The sequence below is a fragment of the Nomascus leucogenys genome, chromosome 17, assembly GCF_006542625.1.
Source record: "Nomascus leucogenys isolate Asia chromosome 17, Asia_NLE_v1, whole genome shotgun sequence".
NCBI lineage: Eukaryota > Metazoa > Chordata > Mammalia > Primates > Hylobatidae > Nomascus > Nomascus leucogenys.
The window spans coordinates 31905723-31932162 of NC_044397.1; the positions used below are offsets into that span (position 1 = coordinate 31905723).

A 26440-nucleotide genomic window follows, 5' to 3' on the forward strand; every position below is an offset into this window, starting at 1 on the left:
TGAACTGGGAACTGTGCGTTTTTGTTCTGCACTCCGTCCCGCAAATTATGTAGCAGATCCTCTTTGTCAGCTTTGTTTTGTTTGCAATTTCTTGTGACGTCCCCATCTCGTAGAAAGGTTCACTTTTCTTTTTTCTTTTCTTTTCTTTTCTTTTTTTTTTTTTTTTTTTTTGAGATAAGTCTTGCTCTGTCGCCAGGCTGGAGTGCAGTGGCACGATCTCAGCTCAATGCAACCTTTGCTTCCCAGGTTCAAGCGATTCTCCCTGCCTCAGCCTCCCGAGTAGCTGGGATTACAGGTGCGTGCCACCACGCCCAGCTAATTTTTGTATTTTCAGTAGAGACAGGGTTTCACCATGTTGGCCAGGATGCTCTAGATCTCTTGACCTCATGATCCGCCCGCCTCGTACTCCTTAAGTGCTGGGATTACAGGGATGAGCCACCGCGCCCGGTCAAATGTTCACTTTTCTACCTAATTTTGCATTCTCTTTCTTAAAGACAGTCCCCAGAATGGTAAAATCTTCAGACCCCTACATAAACTGCATCTTCCACCTCCACCTTCAATGTTGACCTTATCTTGAGTGAGGCAATTAGAAATCCATTTTTTTCCTCTTGTACTTTTTTTTGTTTTGTTTTGTTTGAGACAGGGTCTCATTCAGTCGTCCAGGCTGGAGTGCAGTGGCACAATCATGGTTCACTGCAGCTTCGATCTCCTGGGCTCAAGCAATCCTCCTGCCTCAGCCTTTAAAATAGCTGGTACTCCAGGCACGCACCATCAGGCCCGGCTAATTTTAAAAAAAATTTTTGTAGAGACGGGGGGTGAGGGGAAGTCTCATTAGGTTGCCCAGGCTGGTCTCGAACTCCTGGGCTCAAAGGATCCTCCTGCTTCGGCCTCTCAAAGTGCTGGGATTTCAGGCATGAGCCACCGCACCCGGCCTTCTCTTAAACGCTTTTTCGTACAATAGGCCTGTAGAGCTCTTTTGATATGTGGGAGGAAAAAAAAGATTCCCAGGGAGTGTTATTTCAAAAAAGTAAAGGAAACTGCCGGCACCCGAGGAGAAGCCAGAAACCCGGCAGGGAAAAGTTGGCAGAGAGTCCGGGGTCTTCCTGCAAGGGAGTCCCTGCGAGCTGCCCCGCTGAGCCTGCGCTGGGGCGCGCCCCCTTTAAGGGGCGGGGAAGGGGCGGGGCCTGGCCCCGCTCTCCCAGGCTGCCCCGCGCGCGCGCGCGCGCGCGCCGGCAGTTCAGCCACGTCCCTGGCCACGTCGCGGGCGCTCTCGCCATCTTCGCCGCTTCCTCTCAGGGGTCGCCGCTGCCTGAGCCGCCCAGCCCCGGGGCTGCCGCGCTGCGCTGACCACCGCCGCCGCCGCCATGAACATCTTCCGGCTGACTGGGGACCTGTCCCACCTGGCGGCCATCGTCATCCTGCTGCTGAAGATCTGGAAGACGCGCTCCTGCGCCGGTAAGCGGCGGGGGAAGGCCCGGAGAGGCTCGGGCGCGGGGGCCGGGTCTCGCCGAGGACCCGCCGACCTCGGCCATCCCACAGCCCGCGGGGCCCGCGCCGGCCCGACACACCTCCTCGGCCGGCCTAACGGGTGCCCAGACCCGGGGGGCAGCGGCCTGCGGGCCCTCGGGGTGGGCTCCGGGCCGGGTGTCGCAGCGCCGGGCCCCGCTCTGCACTCGATCCCCGCGTGAACTTGAGCCTTCGGGGCGCACCCGGCTGCGCGGGGCCCTGCTCTGTCTGAAAAGTTGGCGTGGGGCGGGGGGTCCGGCAGGCGTGGCCCCTCCCTGGGCTTGAATGGGGGCACTTCTCCGGCCAGGATCCCGCGTGGGGGTCCCGGGGTTGCAGGGAACCCGCGAATCAATGGAACGGGCGGGAGGAGGATGGGCAGGACCGCGGCCGGCTGGGCCTGACGTGGCAGCCCAGCCAGCTCGGGAGGTGGGGCGGGCGCAGGGAGAGGTCACCCGGCTCCCCACCCTGCCCGTGCAAGGCCGGGCTCTAGGTGTGGTGTAGTGGGGTCGGGTCAGGCCTGTCCTTAGAGTTGTGTGGGCATCACCCAAGCCCTTGGGTCCAGGATCACACCCGCTGGGGAGGGGCTTGCGGGGAGGTCTTCAGTGATTTTCTTGACTTAATTAATGCTGCTTTGGGAAACGATGTGGTTTGTCAAACTCTTTAAGTGCCTCCATCTAATAATGGGTTGTCTTAAAACTGCAGCGCCCGGGGACCGCCGAGGCCTCTTATGGGCTCCTGCAATTCCTTGCTCCACGTCACCAGTGAGCTGGCTGCTTCCCTTTTCAGGAGTACAGATTTCATGCAGGCACTGCTAGGAGGCAGTGAAACGAGTCTTTCCCAGATAATAGTTTTGGACTTTTACATTTCGTTAATTTTAAAGGTATAATAATTGAGAGTTTTTAACTTTTTTTTTTTTTTGGAGGCAGGGTCTCGCTTTGTCACCCAGGCTGGAGTGCAGTGTGCGATCACTGCTCACTGCAGCGTCTGCCTCCCCTGGCTCAGGTAATCCTCCTGCCTCAGACTCCTGAATAGCTGGGACTCCATGCATACACCACCACGCCTGGCTAACTTTTTTTTTTTTTTTTTTTTTTTTTTGCTGTTTTTTTGTAGACAAAAGGTTTCACCATGTTGCCCAGGCTTTAGCTTTCTTAAAAATTCCTTAAACTTATTTTTGATGCTTGGCGAAATAATTTTTGTTGAACTCAAGAACTTAATTTTTTCAGAGGCAGTAAAAGATGATCCTGAATGATCTGAGTGGCAGAGACTCTATTTACCTGATTTATTTCTAAGAATTTTGGCGTCTAAAGTCACACTTACATCTCTGACTCTGCTGTCTGCAGGCCTCGCCTATCTCCTTGGAACATAACAGAGATCCAGGAAGTAAGCAAAACCAAAAAGACCTTTGAACAGTTGAGATGAGTGTTACAAAGTCCGTGTGCCAGTGTGTTTGACTTGGAGGTGATCTCTCAGTTGATACGTAGTTCTGAGAGGCTCAATTGTATGATTTCCAGTGACAACAAATAACTGCGGCAATTTGGATAAGTGACGTTTAGGCGCTTCCTCTGAATATCAAGAAGTCAGCCGAGTGCTTTATATGGCTTATCCCAGGTGGTCATTAAAATAACCTTAGGAGGGCCAGCCGCGGTGGCTCATGCCTGTAATCACAGCACTTTGGGAGGCCGAGGCGGGCGGATCACCTGAGGTCAGGAGTTCAAGACCAGCCTCAACATGGAGAAACCCCGTCTCTACTAAAAATACAAAATTAGCCAGGCGTGGTGGTGCATGCCTATAATCCCAGCTACTTGGTAGGCTGAGGCAGGAGAATTGCTTGAACCTGGGAAGCGGAGGTTGCGGTGAGCTGAGATCACGCCATTGCACTCCAGCCTGGGCAACGAGAGCGAAACTGTCTCAAAATAAATAAATAAATAAATAAATAAACAAACAAACAACCTTAGGAGATAGGTGCTATTGTTCCCATTCTGTGGAGGGGGGAGCTGAGTCTTAGGGAGTCGAATAAATTAGTGATAGAGCCAGGATTGAAGCACAATTAGTAACTCAAAGGATTGGATAGGTGAATGTCTAAAGGAGCCTAAATAAACATTTGATACCAAACCACAATGTTTAGATCCTTTTTTGTTACACTCAGATGATGTTAGTTTTTTTTTTTTTTTTTTTTTAAAGAGTGGGACCGATGTCTCACTGTCCCCCAGGCTGGAGTGCAATGGCTGTGTCAGGCTCACTACAGCCTCAAACTCCTGGGCTCAAGTGATCCTCCCTCCTCAGCCTCCTGAGTGGCTGGGTACAGGTGTGAGCCATAGTGCCTGGCGATGTTACTTTTAATCTTTAGTTTTGCTCCAAAATCTTTATGTGAGTCTCTTCATTTTCTTCCATATGTTTTTCAGAATCCCCTCCTCTGGCAAATCATTAAGGCTTGAAGTGTGCTGTCTCCTAAACTTTTATCCAAACTAAGATACTTGGGAAAATTTAGTGCGACTTCAGAATACTGATTTTTTTCTTTTTTTTTTTGAGACGAAATCTCGCTCTTGTGCCCCAGGCTGGAGTGCAATGGTGCGATCTCGGCTCACTGCAACCTCCGCCTCCCGGGTTCAAGCGATTCTCCTCAGCCTCCCAATTAGCTGGGACTACAGGCGCCTGCCACCACGCTCGGCTAATTTTTGTATTTTTAGTAGAGACGGAGTTTCACCATGTTGGCCAGGCTGGTCTCGGTCTCCTGACCTCATGATCCGCCCGCTTCGGCCTCACAAAGTGCTGGGATTACAGGCGTAAGCCACCGCGCCTGGCTGTTTGTTTTTTACTATTCACTGTTTTCATTTGAGAGATTCAGGAGCATATAAGGAAAATACGAAATACTTCAGCTAAAATGTTAACGAAGGAAGAGAAATAGATGAGTTAACTTCATGTGTGTGCGTTTGTCAAGTATTCCCAGGACATTATTAAATTGTTCTTGTTCTCAGACTTAGGATGATTTCTGTCCTGGTTTGTGTGTTTTCCAGATTTTAAGTAAATCACCCAGATCATTTATTCAGAATTAAACGCTAACTTTGACAAGCTGCTTTATTTTTCCATACTAAATTATGAAAGTTGTTTAGAGTCTTTTGAAAGAGTAAGAATTTGATATGAGTTTCTCGAATGACTGGAATAGGAGACACGTGCATCCAGATTGTGTTTCTCATTTTGAAAATACTCATACCGAGGTTCATTTTTAGGATTTTAGCACCGATTTTGAAAATGCTGTTTTAGTCTCGGAACCATGGTGCTTTTTACCCCATAAGGGTCAGGGATGAGGCTGACTTGTGTGGAAGCTGGAGATTCTGTGTTCCTCATAGTCAGATTCCAGAACAGCTGCCTTTAAGGACCGTTTTAAAGTGGGGGCAGTGAGTTGATCATGTTTGAGGTTGCATTCTCTTGTGGCTCTATCTGCTATTGTCATTACAGAAGGGTGCCAACATGGAATGTGAGTTTCTCTTATTCTGAATTATCATGGCAGCTCGATCCACAGTATGCTCAAGTCGTCATTTTATTTTTGTCCTAAACACTGACCTACATAACCTCGGAAGAACAAGCGGTGGTTTTAGATGAAGGGCTTCCTATTCAAATTTTCCTGTAGGCCAATGGTTATTAGTGCTGTATCTACTGTAGTGCTGTATCTATTAGTAGTGTGTATCTACTGTAGCTAGTGATCAGTGGTGTGTATCTACTGTAGCTAGAGGAGTCTTTTTGAGATTTACGACCCCGGGCCTTCCCCCTCTAGTCTCTCTCCTTCCCTCCTTCCCCTGTTGCTTAGATTGTTAGCTGTTACGTAGGTTGTAAACTTTTCATCCTACCAAACACCATACTGGAGCTTATGGTGTCCATGCATTTCAGATATGGGACAGTTGATATTTTTGGAGTAATATAGTGGGTAAGATGTGGAGTACTCCAAGAAGCTTTTGCTTCACATGTGCAGCTCCCTCTGTAGCTGTTTCGCCTGTGCTCTTTTGAGTGCCAGTCTGAGTAATCATTACTCTGATTTATTGACCATGCACTATATGCAAGGCACTGGCACACAATTCAGAGCAGCAGCTTGCAGCTGTTAAAAGTTTTTGTTCTCGGCCGGGCACGGTGGCTCACGCTTGTAATCCTAGCACTTTGGGAGGCCAAGGCGGGTGGATCACAAGGTCAGGAGATCGAGACCATCCTGGCTAACACGGTGAAACCCCGTCTCTACTAAAAATACAAAAAATTAGCCAGGCGTGGTGACGGGCACCTGTAGTCCCAGCTACTCGGGAGGCTAAGGCAGGAGAATGGCATGAACCCGGGAGGTGGAGCTTGCAGTGAGCCGAGATTGCGCACTGCACTCCAACCTGGGTGACAGAGCGAGACTCCGTCTCAAAAAATCAAATGAACAAACAAAAAAAAAAGTTTTTGTTCTTGACCGGCCTTAGTGGCTCATGCCTGTAATTCCAGCACTTTAGGAGGCCAAGGTGGGTGGATCACTTGAGCACAGGAGTTCAAAACCAGCTTGGGCAGCATGGTGAAACCCTGTCTCTACCAAAAATATAAAAATTAGCCAGCCGTGATGGTGCGCTGTGGTCCCAGCTACTCAGAAGGCTGAGTGGGGAGGATTACTGGAGCCCAGGAAGTCAAGGTTGCAGTGAGCCGTGATCACACCATTGCACTTGAGCTTGGGTGATGGAGTGAGACCGTCTCAAAAACAAAAAACAAACAAAAAAAAAGAGAGAAAAGTTTCTGTTCTCAAGAAAGCTGCAATGTAGTTGAAATTATATGAAAATGTACAAAAGATGGCCGGGCACGGTGGCTTACACCTGTAATTCCAGCAGTTTGGGAGGCCGAGGTGGGTGGATCACCTGAGTCAGGAGTTCAAGACCAGCTTGGCCAATATGGTGAAACCCATCTCTACTAAAATTACAAAAAAGTTACCCGGGCGTGGTGGCTTTTGCCTGTAGTCCCAGCCACTAGGGAGGCTGAGGCAGGAGAATTGCTTGAACCAGGAGGCAGAGGTTGCAGTGAGCCGAGATCGCACCACTGCACTCCAGCCTAGGCGACAAGAGCGAAACTCTTGTCTCAAAAAAATAAAAATAAAAAATAAATATTAAACTTCACTGATGGACATAGAAGACGACCTGCATGTATGTTCATACTACTGTCCTGGAGAGCACCCAGGCAGGCTGGTGAGGAAGCAAGATGACATCTCTCCAAACTGATTTCTTAATTCAGAATATTATCAAAGCTAAAGACAATAAACTGAGTGAAATAATCTGTAATATACCTAAGTGACAAAAGGTTAATATCTATAATAAAGTACTCCTACAAATAAAAACCCAGCTGAAAAATGGGCAAAGTTGGCAATTCACTGAAGAATAACAAAAGACCAATGAAGCATGAAAGGATGCCTAGTCTCGCTAGGAGTTAGGAATTTGAATATGAAAATAGCAGTGCAGGCCAGGTATGGTGGCAGCGCTTTGGGAGGTCAAAGCTAAAGGATCACTTGAGGCCAGGAGCTTGAGACCAGCCTGGGCAACATAGTGAAACCCTGTCTCTATAAAAAAATGAAAAATTAGCTGGGCGTGGTGGCATGTACCTGTGTCTTAGCTACTCAGGAGGCTAAGGAAGGAGAATCACTTAAGCCCCAGGCTGCAGTGAGCTGTGATCATGCCATTATACCACAGGTTGGGCAACTGAGTGAAGTTCGGTCTCAAAAAAAAAAGCAGGGGGCGAGCAAGCAAAGAAAAAAGAACAGCAGTACATACCACTGGGTAGGAAAATGTTGGCAAGGATGTGAAGAAAGGGTCTTTTCATTTGGTGTTAGTAGATACATAAATTGGCATAGCCTTTCTAGGAGAAATTTGACAATATCAAATTTTAAAATGTTCATGTCTTATTTTTGGTTTATGTGTTTTAATTTGCATTATTTTGGGTTATGGATTAAAAATTTTTAATTGATACATTATGATTGGATCTATTTATGGGGTACAATTTGATATTTCAATACATGTGTATGTTGTATAGTCTAATCTGGGTAGTTATTTCCATCACCTCATGTGTTTATCATTTCTTCATTCGAAAACTTCTCTTCTAACTATTTTGTAATATATAATACCTCATTGGGAAGATTGCTTGAGCCTAGGAGGTCAAGGCTGCAAGCTATGATTGCACCAGTGTACTCCAGCCTGGGCCACAGAGAGAGACCCCATCTCGAAAACAAAACAGAAAACAAAAGACATTTAACCTGGCCCAGTAGAATAAGACAAGAATGATGTTAAGTTTAATGACTGATTTCTGTTTAACAAGTTGTACTCCTTAATATGGATGTTTGGTGTATTTGGTAAGGCGATGTCAGTTTCAGAAACATTTACAAAAGTGAGTATTCTGGGAGAGCTTATTACCTGGTAACCTTAGCATGCTTTGATCTCAAAGTGGAGAGAAGCTGACTAGGAGCTGCTCTGGTTTAACAGCAAGTATTCTACTCCCAACCCCTCCAGGAGATTCTTGCCCCACCCCCTTCTGTCTTCAGCTAGGATTCCCATTTTCCTGTGAAGACAGGACAGTTTTGTTGTTTTAAAGGAAGAAGCTGCTACTTCCTAATCAGGGTCTCGGGCTGGGGAGAACATTGTGGGACCACGTTAGCATCCGCAGATTTCCAGCAAGGCTGTCCTGCGTGGACACTACTCCATGGACGGGCTGCAAACCACACACTGCCCTGTGAGCACTTGGGGCTCTCTCGCCCTCTAGCTAGTAGTAAATTAGGGCAGAGCCCTATTTACAGTCACAGAGACACAGTATGACCTGGACATTCTTCAGAAGTGTTCTCCCAAAATACCATGAAATGAGAATATGCCCCCATGACATGAAGATAAAATGAATGCCATTTTCTTTTGTCCATTTATTCATTCAGCAAATATTTTCTGAGTCCCGCTGTGCGTCAGGGCCCAGTGTCCCATGCAGGGAATACAAGATGGAATAAGGCATGACCCCAGCCTTTAAAGATCTTGGTATTGAGTGGGGTTTTTGGGGAGAGGAGAAGCAGGAACCACATCATCACAGTGTATTTTTGTAAGTACTGTAATTGGAGCTAGGGCAGCAGCTGTCATGAAGCAGTTCCCCTTATGTGCTTGCCGAATGAATCAACAGTCCCGAGGGAGGGTATCTTCAGAGATGACATCCCGGAGGAGGTGGGATGTAAGCTGGGTCCCCATGGGGGCTGGTAAAGACAATATGATGGTCCCTGGTTTTCAGTATAGGAATGCTGGGAATGAGGACACAATTTCAAATCTGCCTGGCTTCCAAAGTTCTGTTAGAGTAAAACCCTTTCCCACAAAATTCACCTATCTGTATCCTGTATGTTTATATTTAAAATATTGGAAAGAACCATATAGGAAATAAGCTGGAAATTGATTTATCAAGGCTTCAACAAACACCAGGTATGGTCTGACTGCTCCTTGTTTTTTCTTCTTCCCCCTCTGAAACCTCCCATTTTCTTGGTTAGCAGCAGCCTTGTTATTTCCCCTTTGGAACATTGATCTCTGTAGGAAGAAATAAGTTATCCGTTACTGGGGAAAAGACTAAGCAGAGCAGATTCACTGTCCGTGTCTTCTCCCTTGGCCCTTTGGTTTCTATTGATGGATCTGGAAGGGTGGCGTCAACATTTTTTTCCATTTCTGTTTAGGTGTGTATGTGAATAGGCTGAGACTACAGTTATTCTTCTGAGAAAGTAACATTCTTACATTCAGGTTTTCAGTTTCAGCAAGCTGCAAAATGATTGTTCAGAAAATATTGAGAAACAACATGTAACACAAAAATTAGCCAGGTGTGGTGGCACGCCCACCTGTAGTCCCAGCTACTCAGGAGGCTGAGGTGGGAGGATCACCTCAGCCCAGGGAGGTCAAAGGTGCAGTGGGCTACACTTGTGCCACCACACTCCAGCCTGGGCAACAGAGTGAGACCCAGTCTCAAAAAAAGAAAAGAAAAATGTGCTTTTCACGTTCCGGAGTAGTGTTGTGAATGATTTGGGTGAAGTGACTTTTCTGTTAAATTCATACTTACTAAAATGTGTAGTGGTGTGAAGTTTGCATTATAGATGAGGGTGGGTGGGTTCTGACATTTAGTCAGCCTTCAGTTTCTTTAATGCATTTGCTCAGTCTCCACCATCTGAAACGCATAGTTCATGTCCTTTGTCACATAAATATTTGGCCAAATATAGATGTCAGAAAAGCTGTGTGCACACCACATAAATGTCCAACCTTCCTGGCTGAGTGTGGCTGTGCCATGCAGTGCTCTGGAGGTGGGTTGGTGGTTGGAGGTGGAAACACAGTTTCAAGGCTTTAAAAAAGACAGCTGCTTTTGAAGACTGGCTGTAGTTGTGGGTTCCTACCTTCATGTTGTCCTAGCATTCAGAAACATTTTTATACAAATAGAATGGAATTTCTATTTATTTTAATTAATTTATTTTTTGAGACAGGGTCTCGCTCTGTCACCCAGGCTAGAGTGCAGGGATGTGATCACAGCTCACTGCAGCCTCAGCCTCCTGGAGTCACGCAATCCTCCCACCTCAACCTCCCATGTGGCTGGGACCACAGGTGTGTGCCACCTTGCCTGGCTATCACTTTTTTATTTTTCGTAGAGATGGAGTCTGGTCTCAAACTCCTGGGCTCAAGCGATTCTCCTGCCTTAGCCCCCCTATATGTGGAGATTACAGGCATGAGCCACTATGCCCAACTGAGATGGAAGCTTTAAAAATCTTAACATATCCAAGTAATTGCCTCTCTTAGCAAAGAAGTCACCATGGGAGGTGATGCCATTATTCCAGCGGGAGTTCCTGCCCAACTCTTACTGAGTCAGTTCTTCTCACTCGACTCCTCATCCCCCTTAATCACAGTAGACTCCATTTCCGTTCTCAAAAGATTTCTCACCATGGAGATATTGTTTTACCATGCAAAGAAAGGGCCAGGCGAGGTGGCTCATACCTGTAATGCCAACACTTTGGGAAGCTGGGAGGATTGCCTGGGCCCAGGAGTTCAAGACCAGTGTGGGCAACATGGTGAACAAAAAATTTGTTTAAAAATTAGCTGGATGTGGTAGTTCACACCTCTAGTCCCACCTACTCTGGAGGCTGAGGTGGGAAGATTGCTGAAGCCCAGGAGGTGAAGGCTGCAGTGAGCTTGATTGTGCCTCTGCACTCCAGCCTGGGCAGTAGAGGAAGACCCTGTTTCAGGGGGAAAAAAAAGAAGAATCTGAATATAAGAGATAAGTTATAACACTAAATGACAGCAGAATTATTGAGAAATTTGTTCCTACCTAAGGTGATGTATTTGAGAAGTAAAAGGTTCGTTTGAATGATACACATCCTGGCATAATGAAGCCCCTTTCCTGTGGTCGCCCTTTATAGTGAGACAGAAAAGCCTGTTAGAGCCTCCCAAAAGGGGCATGTTTGGGAATGTGAAGGGATAGAAAAACTACAACTGCTCTTGTTCATTCAGAGCCATCCCCAGACCTGGGCCTTGACCCCACGCGCCCCTCCTTCCCTGTCTGCATTCCCTGCATTCCCTCCACAGGAATCCCAAAGCTCTTCAGGCCTTTCTAATACTTCCCTTCTGTTTCTCTAGGTATTTCTGGGAAAAGCCAGCTTCTGTTTGCACTGGTCTTCACAACTCGTTACCTGGATCTTTTTACTTCATTTATTTCATTGTATAACACATCTATGAAGGTATGGTATGCCATCCACTGGAATGTATTTCATGTACAGTGCACAGGTCTCTGGAAACTTAATTTTCTGTCACTGTGGATTTTTAATTAAAATGCTCCAAAAATAATGTCTTAATATGCTGTTCTTGACTTTAAAACTTTCAGACCACCTTGTACATGTAACTGGGACTAAACGAGCTATCAGTAAGCATACATTTTTGGTTTCAAAACAGTAGTTAATTAAAATACTTTGAAGTTAGAACTTTTTTATTTTAGGTTCCTTAAGTATGATAAATCTAAAGCTCTTGGTAACTCTATAAGAAAGAGGGGTAACTATTATATTTTCAAGCCATGGGAAATTACAGTGTCCCCAGAGAAATTCAGCAAGTTGGTACATAACAAGGAATGAAAGCAGGACTCCTAGTTGCAGTGTCTCATTTTGCTGCTGTGTGAGGAACTGTGTATAGGCTTCTACCTTTTTTCTTTTCCACTGAGTCAGTTTTTCTTAAACTGTTGTGTGCGTGTCATTTTTATTACATTTGCCATGCTTAAATGATCTCTATACCATCATTTACTTAGTAATGTATTTTTTTAAACCTTTCAACTTGTCCTAAGTATTAGTATCTATAACACCTTTGTTGTCTTTCTTACTTTTTTTCTAATTCACATTAAAACAAATGTATAACTATTAAAATACAAAATGTTTGCACACCACCTAACACTTTGTGTACCACTGGTGGCACACACCCCATACTGGGGGAAGTTGTGGACTACGTGAGCTTCAGTTCTTTCACACAGTGTTGAATTCATGCTTGTGGACACCTACAGAGCTGGGAACTGAGGATATGGCAGAAAATAAGCAGAAGTCTCTAGGCTGGTGTGGGAGAGTACCCAGATCATGGCAGTACAAATGACTGCAATTTATGATGGGTGCTACAAAGGAAAAGTATAAGAGTTGCGAACCTATGGATATAAAAAAAATGAAACAGGCCCAGTAGCTCCCGCCTGTAATCCCAGCACTTTGGGAGGCCAAGGTGGGTGGATTGCTTGAGCCAAGGAATCCGAGACCAGCCTGAGCAACATAGTTAGACCCCCGTCTCTAAAAAAAAAAAACAACACAAAAATTAGCCAGGCATGGTGGCATACTCCTGTAGTCCCAACTACTCAGGAGGGTGAGGTGGTAGGATCGCTTGAGCCCTGGAGGTTGAAGCTGCAGTGAGCCATAATTGCACCACTGTACTACTCCAGCCTGGCAGCCTGGGTGACAGAGCAGGACCCTGTCTGAAAAGAAAAAGAACAGGGGCTCTCAGGATATGTAATAGAAGTCTGATTTATTTATTTCTTTCCTTCGTTCTATAAATACTGAGCACCTGTGCACCAGGCACTATTCTAGGCCATTTGGTTATTAGCACACCCAAGGAAGTAATATTTCAACTGAATCCTATTGGTATGGCACCTAAACAACCTCCCCCCAACATTTTGTGTTCGAGAGCATTTTCATAAGCACTGTTGAAAGGAGACAAAGCAATATGTGAGTCTGGTCTTTACTAAAAAGCAAATTTGAGTCACTTATAATGGATTCTTCATTACCAAATGATGGGAACCTAGTATTCAGGAAATAATGAGCTTACTTAAAAATGGTTAGGTCCCCACTTGTCTAGGCAAGTTAAAACTGCAGGCACTAGAAGTGTGTGAGCAAGAATCCCCTCTCCCCCTCAGGATGCCCAGGTTTCAGAGGAATCCATGCTTGCTTGGTTGTAGTTTCTAAGCACAATGTCCTGAAGTCTGGCGTGAGACCCGAGGTGCTCGTGTCTTTTTACTTTAACTTCTACGTGCTGGTGAGAGGAGAGAAGCAGCTGTTCTTCTCCAGCTGCTGCTAAGGCCTTAGTGGAAATAACGCCCATCAAGTTTTTATTAATGTTGAGCTGGCCACAGGCCAGGTCCTGGTGAGGGGCCTGTCTGCTGTGAGCCTTGGCTAGATGTGCTGAGGGGGCTCAGTTCATGTGTAGATGGATGTGTGTCTTGTTTATGCATGTAGATTTTGTTTTGTATTTATTCACATACATGTGTGAGGAGATCGAGACCATCCTGGCCAACATGGTGAAACCCCATCTCTACTAAAAATTAGCTGGGTGTGGCGGCACGCGCCTGTAATCTCAGCTACTGGGGAGGCTGAGGCAGGAGAATTGCATGAACCCGGGAAGCGGAGGTTGCAGGGAGCCGAGATTCCTCCACTGCACTCCAGCCTGGCGACAGAGCGAGGCTCTGTCTCAAAAAAAAAAAAAAAGTTAAACTTACACTTAACATATGACCCAGCAGTCCCACCCCTAAGTACATACCTAAGAGAAGTGAAAACTTACATTCACACAAACACTTGTACGCAAATGTTCACAGCAGCTTTATCCACTGTCCTCCCAAATTAGAAACCACCTGTCCTTCAACTGGTGAGTGAATAAACAAACTGGTGCATCCATACAATGGACCACCAATGGACACAGCTATAAAAAGGAACAAATTATTAACAGTAGGCCCTCACTTAATGTCATTGGTAGGTTCTTGAAGTGAAACAACATACACTGAAGCCAGTTTTACCATAGGCTAATTGACATGAGTAAGAGTTAAGTTCCTACAGCATATTTCCGATCCCAAAAACACCACCGACTTTTAAATAAAGACCCAAAACAGTCCGGGTGCAGTGGCTCACGCCTGTAATCCCAGCACTTTGGGAGGCTGAGGCAGGCGGATCACCTGAGGTCAAGAGTTTGAGACCAACCTGACCAACATGGAAACCCCATCTCTACTAAAAATATAAAAATTAGCTGGGCATGGTGGTGGGCGCTTGTAATCCCAGCTACTTGGGAGGCTGAGGTAGGAGAATCACTTGAACCCGGGAGGCAGAGGTTGCAGTGAGCCGAGATTGTGCCACTGCACTCCAGCCTGGGTGACAGAGCAAGACTCCATCTCACAAAAAAAATAAAATAAAAAAAAATAAAAAAAAATAAACAAACGTGAGCTATATTTATTTATTTTTTATTATTATTATTATTTTTTTTTGAGACAGAGTCTCACTGTCGCCCAGGCTGGAGTGCAGTGGCGAGATCTCGGCTCACCGCAGGCTCCGCCTCCTGGGTTCACACCATTCTCCTGCCTCAGCCTCCCGAGTAGCTGGGACTACAGGCACCCGCCACCACGTCCGGCTAATTTTTTGTATTTTTTTAGTAGAGATGGGGTTTCACCATGTTAGCCAGGATGGTCTCGATCTCCTGACTTCATGATCCGCCCGCCTCGGCCTCCCAGAGTGCTAGGATTACAGGCACGAGCCACCATGCCCAGCCAACGTGAGCTATACATTTAAGAAAGATTAATAAAAGCAACAATTATTTATCCAATTTTTGGTGAATCAGTGCATGATGGTGGTCATAGTGGTGGTGGGTTAAATCAAGAAGCATATGTTTGCAAAGCAAAAATTATAAGGAGTACCTCCTACTACCATAAAGTTCAAAAACAGTAACAAATATAGCAGGCTCACTGAGTGCTTTTGTACTACATTGTTTATTGTGGTACATATGTATAATTATTGTATACTACTTTATGAATTTTTATTTTACCATAGTTTGTATTCATTTTCCAACCCACTTACTTCATTTCAGGGTCCCAGGTGGCCAGAGCCTATCCCAGCAGCTCAGGTTCAAGGCGGGAACTTTCCCCCCACTGCACAGGATGCCATTCCATCACAGGGCACGCTCACCCACACCCACTCACACTAGGACAGTTCACACATGCCAGTTCAGCTAACATGCACATCTTTGAGATGTAAGAGGAAACCAGAGTATCTGGAGAAGACCCACGTGGACCGGGGGAGAGCATGCAAACGCCATGGACAGCAGCCCCAGCCGGGAACCAGTTTCTTTTCTCATCAATGTTAAAACGAAAGGATGTTATTGGCAGACCTGCTATACACACAATAAGTTTGGTTGACTCTCAGATGCATTAGGCTAACTGAAGTTGGACTCAGAAGGCAACATACTATATGACTCCATTTATGTGGCTTTCTAGAAAAGGCAAAACTATGGACAGAGAACATAAGTGATTGCACTGCAGGAGGTGAAGGAAGCCTGGGGGAGCTTGACTGCAAAGGGGCAGCATGGCAGAATTTTGGGGATGATGGAACTGTTCTGTGTCCTAATTTTGGTGGTGGTTATGCCTCAGAACTGAACACCTCCAAAAAAGAGAATTTTACTATATTTAAGTTTTAAAATTCCAAAAAAAAAGCTAAGGAAAAAAATCTTGCCTTTCCAAATACATGGGTGATTAAAAAAGCTGGGGGAGCTGGAACAGTGGCAAGGTATTGACACCTGGTGTTTTTTCTTTTATTTGTAGGTTATCTACCTTGCCTGCTCCTATGCCACAGTGTACCTGATCTACCTGAAATTTAAGGCAACCTACGATGGAAATCATGATACCTTCCGAGTGGAGTTTCTGGTGGTCCCTGTGGGAGGCCTCTCGTTTTTAGTCAATCACGATTTCTCTCCTCTTGAGGTTAGTTTAAAAGGTTATTTAGGGCCAGGCACAGTGGCTCATGCCCATAATCCCAGCACTTTGGGAGGCCGAGGCGGAGTTCAGCCTCCACTTTGGGTGGATCATGAGGTCATGAGGTCAGGAGTTCGAGACCAGCCTGGCCAACATGGTGCAACACTGTCTCTACTAAAAATACAAAAAATTAGCTGGGTGTGGTGGCACGCACCTGTAATCTCAGTTACTCAGAAGGCTGAGGCAGGAGAATCGCTTGAACCCAGGAGGCGGAGGCTGCAGTGAGCCAAGATCACGCCATTGTACTCCAGCCTGGGTGACAGAGCAAGACTGTCTCGAGGGAAAAGAAAAAAGAGGTTATGGCCAGGCGTGGTGGCACACGCCTGTAATTCCAGCACTTTGGGAGGCCAAGGTGGACACATCACGAGGTCAGGAGATCAAGACCATCCTGGCTAACATGGTGAAACCCCATCTCTACCAAAAAAAAAAAAAAAATTAGCCGGGCATGGTGGCGGGCACCTGTAGTCCCAGCTACTCGGGAGGCTGAGGCAGGAGAATGGCGTGAACCCAGGAGGTGGAGCTTGCAGTGAGCTGAGATCGCGCCACTACACTCCAGCCTGGGCGAGAGAGCGAGACTCTGTCTCAAAAAAAAAAAAGTTATTTAGGGCTGGGCCTGGTGGCTCACCACACCTGTAATCACAGCATTTTGGGAGGCCGAGGTGGGCAGTTCACTTGAGGTCAGAGGTTCAGGCATTCAGCCTGGCCAACATGGTGAAACCCTGTCTCTATTAGAAATACAAAAATTGGCTGTGCGCAGTGGCTTATGCCTGTAATCCCAGCACTTTGGGAGGCCGAGACGGGTGGGTCACGAAGTCAGGGGATTGAGACCATCCGGCTAACACGGTGAAACCCTGTCTCTACTAAAAATACAAAAAATTAGCCAGGCATGCTGGTGGGTGCCTGTAGTCCCAGCTACTTGGGAGGCTGAGGCATGAGAATGGCGTGAACCCGGGAGGCGGAGCTTGCAGTGAGCCGAGATCATGCCACTGCACTCCAGCCTGGGCGACAGAGCGAGACTCTGTCTCAAAAAAAAAGAAAGAAAGACAAAAATTAGCTGGGTGTGGTGTTGCACTCCTGTAATCCCAGCTACTCAGGAGGCTGAGGCAGGAGAATCACTTAAACCTGGAGGCAGAGGTTGCAGTGAGCCGAGATCACGCCACTGCACTCCAGCCTGGGCGACAGAGCAAGACTGTCTCAAAAAAGAAAGAAAGAAATACAAAAAGTAGCGGGAAATACAAAAATTAGCTGGGTGTGGTGTCGCACGCCTGTAATCCCAGCTACTCAGGAGGCTGAGGCAGGAGAATCACTTAAACCTGGAGGTGGAGGTTGCAGTGAGCTGAGATCGATCCACTGCACTCCAGCCTTGGCGACAGAGCGAGACTCCATCTAAAGAAAAAAGGTTAATTTAGCGGTCATGTCTGGTTATCTAGAATGGACCTATTTGCGTGTTTGCAGATCATGTAGATTTTCATGGGGTTTTTTGTTTTTATTTTCTGGTTTGGCAAACTCTAGTGCAATATTCATGACTGGTGTAAAAAATCGTAGATGAGAATTAAGCACCCACATATTCAGGTGTCTGCTGACAGCTTACTGTCTGATTCATTTGAAATAGAAACTTGAAACTGTATTTCATTGACTTCTGTGGTACCAAACACAGAGCCCTGCCTGTCCCAATGTGGGAAGAACAAGGTTTCCCTCCTGTAGCCCACATTTTGTTTCCTTTTCATGTACAGATGTGTACTGATGTCGTGTCTGTGACCCTGCTTAGCAGCACTCTGCACCTCTTGCCTTTAGGAAAGGTGGTTTGTGGTGCACCTAGCACTGTGCAGTGCGCTGATCTGCTCCCGAGTGCCTCTTCTTTCCCTGCTGAACAGGCAAACGTGCAGTGCACTGATCTGCTCCCGAGTGCCTCTTCTTTCCCTGCTGAACAGGCAAACGGTGCTGCTCCACATCCTGGGTTCGACAAGTCACTGTGCTACCCTGGGTGTCTGATGGGTGCTGGGAGCCCCTGAACTTTTCTTTTTTTTTTGAGACAGAGTCTCGCTGTCACCCAGACTGGAGTGCAGTGGCATGATCTCGGCTCACTGCAACCTCCACCTCCTGGGTTCAAGCGATTCTCCTGCCTCAGCCTCCCAAGTAGCTGGGATTACAGGCACCCACCATCATGCCTGGCTAATTTTTGTATTTTTAGTAGAGACCGAGTTTCACCATGTTTTCCAGGCTGGTCTTGAACTCCTGATCTCAGGTGATCCACCTGTCTCGGCCTCCCAAAGCGCTGGGATTACAGGAATGAGCCACCACACCCGGCCACGCCTGGACTTTTAAAACACTCAAGGACCCTCTGAAAGTCCTTCTGTCATTATCGTGAATAAAGTCATACGTTGGGCAGAGAATTTCTATAATTATAATTCTGACTTCTACCCCTTTGATTTAACCACACCAGAAAGCTTAAGGAATAAGAAAAATAGTGAAAATATTTCAGTTGTCTGGCAAGATCAGTCAGTGAGGACAAACAGCAGTGAGGAAGTGGAAGGAACTTATCAGTTATCAGTATTGTCAATCCTGGTGGAAAGCAGGGTTGATTTGGTATCCCAGATCTGGAGCAGGACAAGCTTGTCTAGGAGAAACGTCTGTATGTAGATTCATAGAAAATTGAACAGGGAAAAATAAACCTGGAGAGACAAGGTGATGAAAATTCAAAGAGGTAGAGGTGTCCAGGTTACCCAGCTTGTCACACTGGCCGTGCCTTGCTTCTTAAAGGTTGCTTAAGTTTCTGTGATTTATGCCAGGAGTCCTCAACCCCTGGGGCACTGACTGGTACTGGTTCGTAGCCTGTTAGGAACCAGGCCGCCCAGGAGGAGACGAGATGTGGGTGAGCAAGTGAAGCTTCATTGTATTTACAGCCGCTCCCCATCACTCACATTACCGCCTAAGCTCCACCTCCTGTCAGATAACTGGCAGCATTCAATTCTCATAGGAGCACAAGCCCTATTGTGAACTGTGCATGTGAGGGATCTAGGTTGCGTGCTCTTTATGAAAATCTAATGCCTGATGATCTGTCACTGTCTCCCATCACCCCCAGATAGGACCGTCTAGTTGCAGGAAAACAAGCTCAGGGCTCCTACTGATGCTGCATTATGATGAGTTGTATAATTATTTCATTGTATATTATAGTAATAACAGAAGTAAAGTGCACAATGATTGCAATGTGCTTGAATCATCCCGAAACCATCCACCCTGCTGGTCTGTGGAAAAATTGTCTTCTATGAAACCAATCACTGGTGCCAAAAAGGCTGGGGACCACTGGGTTATGCAGTTGCCAAGCTGTTGTTCTATTTTGGGCCAAATGCCCTACTCCCCACTCATGTTAAGCTGCTTTGTGGTAAAGAAAGCAAGAGTGTTTCCTGTGAGCTCCTGGTGGGCAGTGGATCCTGATGGAAGTTTGCCATTTCTCTTCCAGATCCTCTGGACTTTCTCCATCTACCTGGAGTCCGTGGCTATCCTTCCGCAGCTCTTTATGATCAGCAAGACTGGGGAGGCCGAGACCATCACCACCCACTACCTGTTCTTCCTGGGCCTCTATCGTGCTTTGTATCTTGTCAACTGGATCTGGCGCTTCTACTTTGAGGGCTTCTTTGACCTCATTGCTGTGGTGGCCGGTGTAGTCCAGACCATCCTATACTGTGACTTCTTCTACTTGTACATTACGAAAGGTATGTTGGGTGCGACCTGCGTTGTTTCTAGAGTCACGTGTTCTTTTAGGAGTGCCCTTGCCCAGCACTCTTCTAACCTGCCACTCTCTCACAAACTGGCTCCAGAGAAACACTTTCGTGATTGGCCAATAACATTCTGGATCAGGATGTTGTCTTTTTAAATACAAGAACGCTTTTTCTTTTGCAATAGCTTTTCCTAAAGTGACACATTTTCATTGTAAAAGATTCTTCTGGTGTTTCAGTAAACATTAACACCAGATACCTCTCTATGCATACACAGACACATGACTTAAACTGTACATGCTGTTCTATACACTGCTTTTATCCCACTCACATTTTTCATGTCACTAGAAATCTACATAATTTTCAGTAGCCGCAGTGTTTCATTATGTGCATGTACCATAATTTATTTACCCAGCCCCCATCCATGGGTGGTCAGGCTGTTACTGGTTTGCTGTAAAAATCCAGTAATTAAATCAGCATCCTTATATATGTGTGTTTTTGCATTTGTATGAATGTAGGACATGTAAACTTTACAAAAATTTGATGAAAGCTATCATCCTTGTTCAGAAAAAAAAGCATACTTATGCCAGGTGCAGTGGCTCACGCCTGTAATCCCAGCACTTTGGGAGGCCGAGGCGGGCGGATCATGAGGTCAGGAGATCGAGACTATCCTGGCTAACACGTGAAACCCTGTCTCTACTAAAAATACGAAAAAAATTAGCCAGGCGTGGTGGCGGGCGCCTGTAGTCCCAGTTACTCGGGAGGCTGAGGCAGGAGAATGGTGTGAACCTGGGAGGCGGAGCTTGCAGTGAGCACAGATCACGCCACTGCACTCCAGCCTGGGCAACAGAGTGAGACTTTCTCAAAAAAAAAAAAAAAAAGGATATTTATGCATATGCACCCAAATGCATGCATATAGTTTTGGGGGGTTCAGGAGCCCCTGAAACCCAACCACAGATTCCAGGCTAAAAATCCAGCTATACAATAAAATTCCTAATGGTGGAATTGCTAGGTAAAAAGCATATATAGGTCAGATGCGATGGCTCACGCCTGTAATCTCAGCACTTTGGGAGGCCGAGATGGGTGGATCATCTGAGGTCAGGAGTTCAAGACTAGCCTGACCAACATGGCGAAACCCCATCTCTACTAAAAATACAAAATTAGCCAGGTGTGGTGGCACATGCCTGTAATCCCAGCTACTTGGGAGGCTGAGGCAGGAAATCTCTTGAACCCGGGAGGCAGAGGTTGCAGTGAGCTGATATCACGCCATTGCACTCCAGCCTGGGGAACAAGAGCAAAACTCTGTCTCAAAAAAAAAAAAAAAAAAAAAAGAGCATATATGTCTTACCTCTTTCCTTTTGTTTTTTTTGAGAGCGAGTCTCTCTCGCCCAGGCTAGAATGCAGTGGCTTGCTCTCAGCTCACTGTAACCTCTGCCTCCCAAGTTCAAGCGATTCTGCTGTCTCAGCCTCCCGAGTAGCTGAGATTATAGTCGCGCACTACCACGCCTGGCTAATTTTGTTATTTTGTTTTGTTTTGTTTTGAGACGGAGTCTCGCTCTGTCACCCAGGCTGGAGTGCAGTGGCGCAATCTCGGCTCACTGCAACCTCCATCTTGCAGCTTCAAGTGATTCTCCTGCCTTGACCACCCTAGTAACTGGGATTACAGGTGCACACCACCACGCCCGGCTAATTTTTGTATTTTTAGTAGAGACGGAGTTTCACCATGTTGGCCAGGCTGGTCTTGAACTCCCAACCTCGTGATCCGCACACCTCAGCCTCCCAAAGTACTGGGATTACAGGCGTAAGCCACCACACCTAGCCTTTTTTTTTTTTTTTTTTTGAGACAGAGTTTTGCTCTTGTTGCCCAGGCTGGAGTGCAATGGTGCAATCTTGGCTCACCACAACCTCCACCTCCCGTGTTCAAGCGATTCTCCTGCCTCAGCATCCTGAGTAGCTGGGATTACAGGCATGTACCACCACGCCCAGCTAGTTTTTGTATTTTTAGTAGAGATGGAGTTTCTCTATGTTGGTCAGGCTCGTCTCGAACTCCCGACCTCAGGTGATCCGCCTGCCTCAGCCTCCCCAAGTGCTGGGATTACAGGCATGAGCCACTGTGCCCAGCCTAATTTTTGTATTTTTATTAGAGATGGTGTCTTGCCATGTTGGCCAGGCTGGTCTTGAACTCCTGACTTCAGGAGATCTGCCCACCTCTGCCTCCCAAAGTGCTGGGAGTATAGGTGTGAGCTACCTCACCCAGCCATCCTTTGTGGGTTTTTTTTTTTCTCTTTAAAGAGACAGGGTCTCACTCTGTTACTCAGGCTGCAAGAATGCAGTGGTGTGATCCTTCCTCACTGCAGTCCCAAACTCCTGGGCTCAAGTGATCCGCCTTGCTCATCCTCCTGAGTAGCTGGGACTACAGGTGCATGCCACCACACCTGGTTCTTTTTTAAAAAATTTTTTTATAGAGATGGGGTCGCTCTCACTTTTTTTGCCCAGGCTGGTCTTGAACTCCTAGCTTCAAGGGATACTCCCACCCTGGCCTGCCAAAGTACTGGAATTACAGGCATGAGCCACTGCACCCGGCCTTTATGTTTTAGTACCCAGAATTTCACAGGCCTCCCTACATAAGCTATATTTTACTGTATATTGATTAGGGTGAAAGTTGTAATAACAAAAAGCCACTATGAATTTAGTGGCACTTTCGATCAAATTTGTATTTTTAAAATACAATTGCTTATTTCCTATACCTTACTATGTAGAATATTGTGTGTGGGAGACTTCTAGGAATGGGAAGAAGGAAGCTGAGTTTGTCAATATTAGTAACCTTTTGTTTTCTTTTCTTCTCTTTGAAATTCTAGTACTCAAAGGAAAGAAGCTCAGTTTGCCAGCATAAGTGCCAAAGACCATCACCAGCATCTGTCCTTCAGGGTGCTCGGACAGAATTCTTACCACAGCAAAGGCATGAGATGCTTGATACGGAAAATCAGAAACTTAACTCTTTTGTTGCAGATAGTCATCAGTGGCTCTGTAAAAACGCAGAGGAAAAGAGCCAGAAGGTTTCTGTTTAATGCATCTTGCCTTATCTTTTTTTATTACTGTGTACAAAGATTTTTTTACACAAAGAAACTTAATGCTGTATTAATAAATTCAGTGTGTAGCTTCAATTGGGATAGTTCCAAAAGTGAAGATTTTGTGAGGAGTAAGTGCAAACTTTTTTTTTTATTTTAAAAAATTCTTTTAAACTGTTGAGTCTTTGTGTCTGCAATGAAATTGTACTCACTCCTTGACAGTTGGTAGATTATATATTCTTCCATCCCTCAAACCTGCATTCCACTATATTTATTTTTTGGCAAAAGATGAGCTGTATTTGTTTGAAATCTGAGACACTATGTTCAATTGGATGTATCTGTTCAAATTTATTCCCACGTGACGTGGAAGTCCTTCGTTGGATGTCACAACACTACATTTAAGGTTGGTAAGGATGACTTGGAGGTCCATGGTTTTCATTACCAACATTTTAAGATTCTGAATGTCGATGGAGTCTCACTGAAGAGTCACCAAAGGTGCCTGCCCTCCTCCTCTGCTGGGAAGTGTCAGTTGGAGACTGTCCCAAGGGTGCTGAAGAATCCAACGGCAGGGGTTCTGGCTGCTTTCCATCTGAGTGGGATGGTAGGGGTGTTCATGATCATTTGGATATAGCAATCTACTCTGAGAAATGGAACACAAGGAGTTACTTATCACTTTCACTTATAATTCCAAAAGATGACTACAACCATGTCCATGCTCAGATTCAAACAGTTTTCCATAACACTTTTGGATGGTAAGATGATTTATAATTTTTTTTTAATTGGCAGCACCACTAACCATTCCTTACATTCTTTTTTGTGTGTGTGGTTTTCTTTTTATTTAACCCACAGCCGACATCATAGTTTCTTATTTTGTTTTGTTTTACAGAGCTGTTGCATGACTTAAGTTACCATCCTAAAAAACACTATATTAAACATAGAATAAATTGTCTTTTTATGAATTAGGCTTTTTGAACATCCTGCGTTGGGATTTTTTTGTTTTTCAATTGGCAACAAAAGCTCTGTAGGGCTGCAACCATTTAAAGTCCGCACAATCATCTGTAAGACATTATGTATTTTGTGGAAATACTAGAATTTTCTTCCTGATTTTGCCATTATATGGATTTGCTATTTTTTTGATTAATGCAGAAGTATATGACTTTGTTTTTTATGTGATACACCATAAATATTAAAGTGTTGAATACTAAGTGCTGACTACAAGAAGGATGTAGTATTTTTGCTTTCTGCATTACAATGTCTTCTGGAGGAAGGGAGCAGGATGGGTTTCATTTGTATCTAGTGTGTGTCTTACCATCGTTCTAAATCGGCAGTGTAACTGCATAGTTTAACTTCCTGTCTGTCTCCCTCATTTTACTTTTCCCTCCTTGCCTTATGTTTTGGCTTTTGTGTATCAGAGCATCTTTCTTTGCAGCATCCTAGTCTTGCTTCAGTTTCTGTGGTCTCTTTTCATCCTCCTTGAAGATTCTAAGTGTGGAAGGAGGCTGGGAAGTCTGGTGCAGTAGGTGAGCAGACCTCTTGCTGCCCAGCCCAGGGTGGGTGGGGTGCACACGTGTCTTTGTGCATGCAAATTCGACACACCTGGCGCATCCTCTGGAGAGCACAACGCATGGAAAGGTCTGGAAGCTCTGCGTAGCGATGCCTTCTGCAGTCATCGTACCCAAATAAAAGTAACTTTGGCTATGTTGTTACCACCGTTTTGGTCACCCAGGAGGACATCCTAGCAAGCGTGCCTGCGAGGGAGTGTGGGACTGGGCCTCATCCTCGCCGGCGTTGGAAACCAAGGCCTTGTATGCTACGCCTTATGAAGCACTGTTTCACAGTTACTTTCACTTCCCGAATAAAGGTTACCAGGTAATTAGTATTTTTATTGAGGTGTTTATTTGTGTGTTTTTCAATGTAAGCATCATGAGAAATAAAGCAAAGTTCAGAGATTTGCCCAGTAACTGATATGATAGGAAAAGCTGCTTTCCAGCCAGGCCTGGAGGCTCATGCCTATAATCACAGCACTTTGGGAGGCTAAGGCAGGAGGATCACTTAAGGCCAGGAGTTTCAGACCGGCCTGGGCAACATAGCAAGACCACATCTCATTTAAAAAACTAGTAAAAATGAAAATTTAAAAATTATAAAAGAAAGGCTTCTGTCCTTTGGCTCCTTAACAGAGACCAATCTATCCCCCTGTCCAGTTCAATCACAAAGAAACTTTGTCTGAAGAAGCTTCCCTGCTTTCTCACGCTCTGGCTAAGAGGAGAGCAGGTGGAGAAGTGGTTTTAATGGAGATCATAGTGATTTATGGGAACCCTAAGTAAGAAAAGCACATGCTTTGGGCCCAGGCATGTGTTGAGGCTTGGTTCCCTGACTTGTACTCCCTGGCCCTGGACTTCACGTGAGCCTCGTTGTCTCCAGTTACATAGGTAAACTGCAAGGGATTTCTGTGCGGTTTAAATGAGCCACTGTTGGCAAAGCTCATGGCTGGAGCTTGGTACACATAACAGTAATCATACTTGCCCCTCCTGACTTCCTGCTTACTTTGTGACAGCTGCTTCAAAAGCTGGTTGGAAACTGGTTCTGGCAGGAGTCCCTCTGACTCGTTTGATGTGGGCCAGTTTTGCCAGAAGGTTCACCACCCTTGTTACTCGCAGTGGCTCACGCCTGTAATCCCAGCACTTTGGGAGGCTGAGGCGGGCGGATCTCTTGAGGTCAGGAGTTTGAGACCATTCTGGCCAACATGGTAAAACCCCCACTTCTACTAAAAATAAAAAAATAAGCCGGGTGTGGTGGCACACACCTGTAATTTCAGCTACTTGGGAGCCTGAGGCCCAAGAATTGCTTGAACCTGGAAGGCAGAGGTTGGAGCTGCCGGATCGTGCCACTGCACCCCAGCCTGGGCAAGAGAGTGAGACTCCATTTCAAAAAAAAAAGAGCCGGGCACGGTGGCTCACGCCTGTAATCCCAGCACTTTGGGAGGCCAAGGCGGGTGGATCAGGAGGTCAGGAGATTGAGACCAACCTGGCTAACACGGTGAAACCCCGTCTCTACTAAAAATACAAAAAAATTAGCCAGGTGTGGTGGCGGGCACCTGTAGTCCCAGATACTAGGGAGGCTGAGGCAGGAGAATGGCATGAACCTGGGAGGCGCAGCTTGCAGTGAGCCGAGATCGCACCACTGCACTCCAGTCTGGGCGACAGAGCAAGACTCTGTCTCAGAAAAAAAAAAAAGAAAGAAATTGATTCCTAGGTACCTTCTAAAAGCAGCCACCCATCTGAGGCTTGCTTGATTGGATCTGTGTGGCGTTTTTTTTTGTGTGTGCCTCCGTCCTCTAGTGGCCAGATGTGGAATTTCCAAAAACTGGAGCTCTGCCCAGTACCCACCCAGCCATCCTCACAACTATCCGGGTTAACTGGAATCTGTAGCCTGGAATCTGCTGGAGGTGCTGTGGGTGTTTCTCTAGTTTTGAAACAATTCCTTTTGTCCCTGCACTTTAAAAGCCATTTGCAGCATAACATAGTACATATCCTTTTAAGCGATGACAAGGGTACTTTTTTTACAATACTAAAATAAAATACTCTGTCCTAGTTTCACCTTGGGCACTTAAAAAGTGAGAGTCACCTGGCGTGGTGGCTGACGCCTGTAATCCCAACATTTTGGGAGGCCGAGGTGGGTGGATCACCTGGGGTCAGGAGTTCAAGACCAGCCTGGCCAACATGGTGAAACCTCATCTCTACTCAAAATACAAAAATTAGCCAGGCGTGGTGGTGCACACCTGTAATCCCAGCTACTTGGGAGGCTGAGGCAGGAGAATCCCTGGAACTCAGGAGGCAGAGGTTGCAGTGAGCCAAGATC

The 26440-nt window shown here is 46.0% G+C and overlaps 1 protein-coding gene across 2 annotated transcripts; it reads left to right on the forward strand.

Annotated features, from left to right (window-relative positions):
- Positions 1-1194: 1194 nt before the first annotated feature.
- KDELR2 (KDEL endoplasmic reticulum protein retention receptor 2) lies at positions 1195-24461 on the forward strand. Of its 2 annotated transcripts, XM_030796477.1 has the most exons (5): positions 1195-1455; positions 11130-11230; positions 15589-15747; positions 19259-19511; positions 22373-24461. In XM_030796477.1, the coding sequence occupies exons 1-5, from the start codon at positions 1365-1367 to the stop codon at positions 22405-22407; spliced, it is 639 nt and encodes a 212-aa protein (XP_030652337.1). In that variant the 5' UTR covers positions 1195-1364; the 3' UTR covers positions 22408-24461. The 2 variants fall into 2 exon arrangements, with proteins under 2 accessions (XP_030652337.1, XP_030652338.1); XM_030796478.1 differs by lacking the exon at positions 19259-19511 and having other exon boundaries at positions 1201-1455.
- The last annotated feature ends 1979 nt before the right edge of the window (positions 24462-26440 follow it).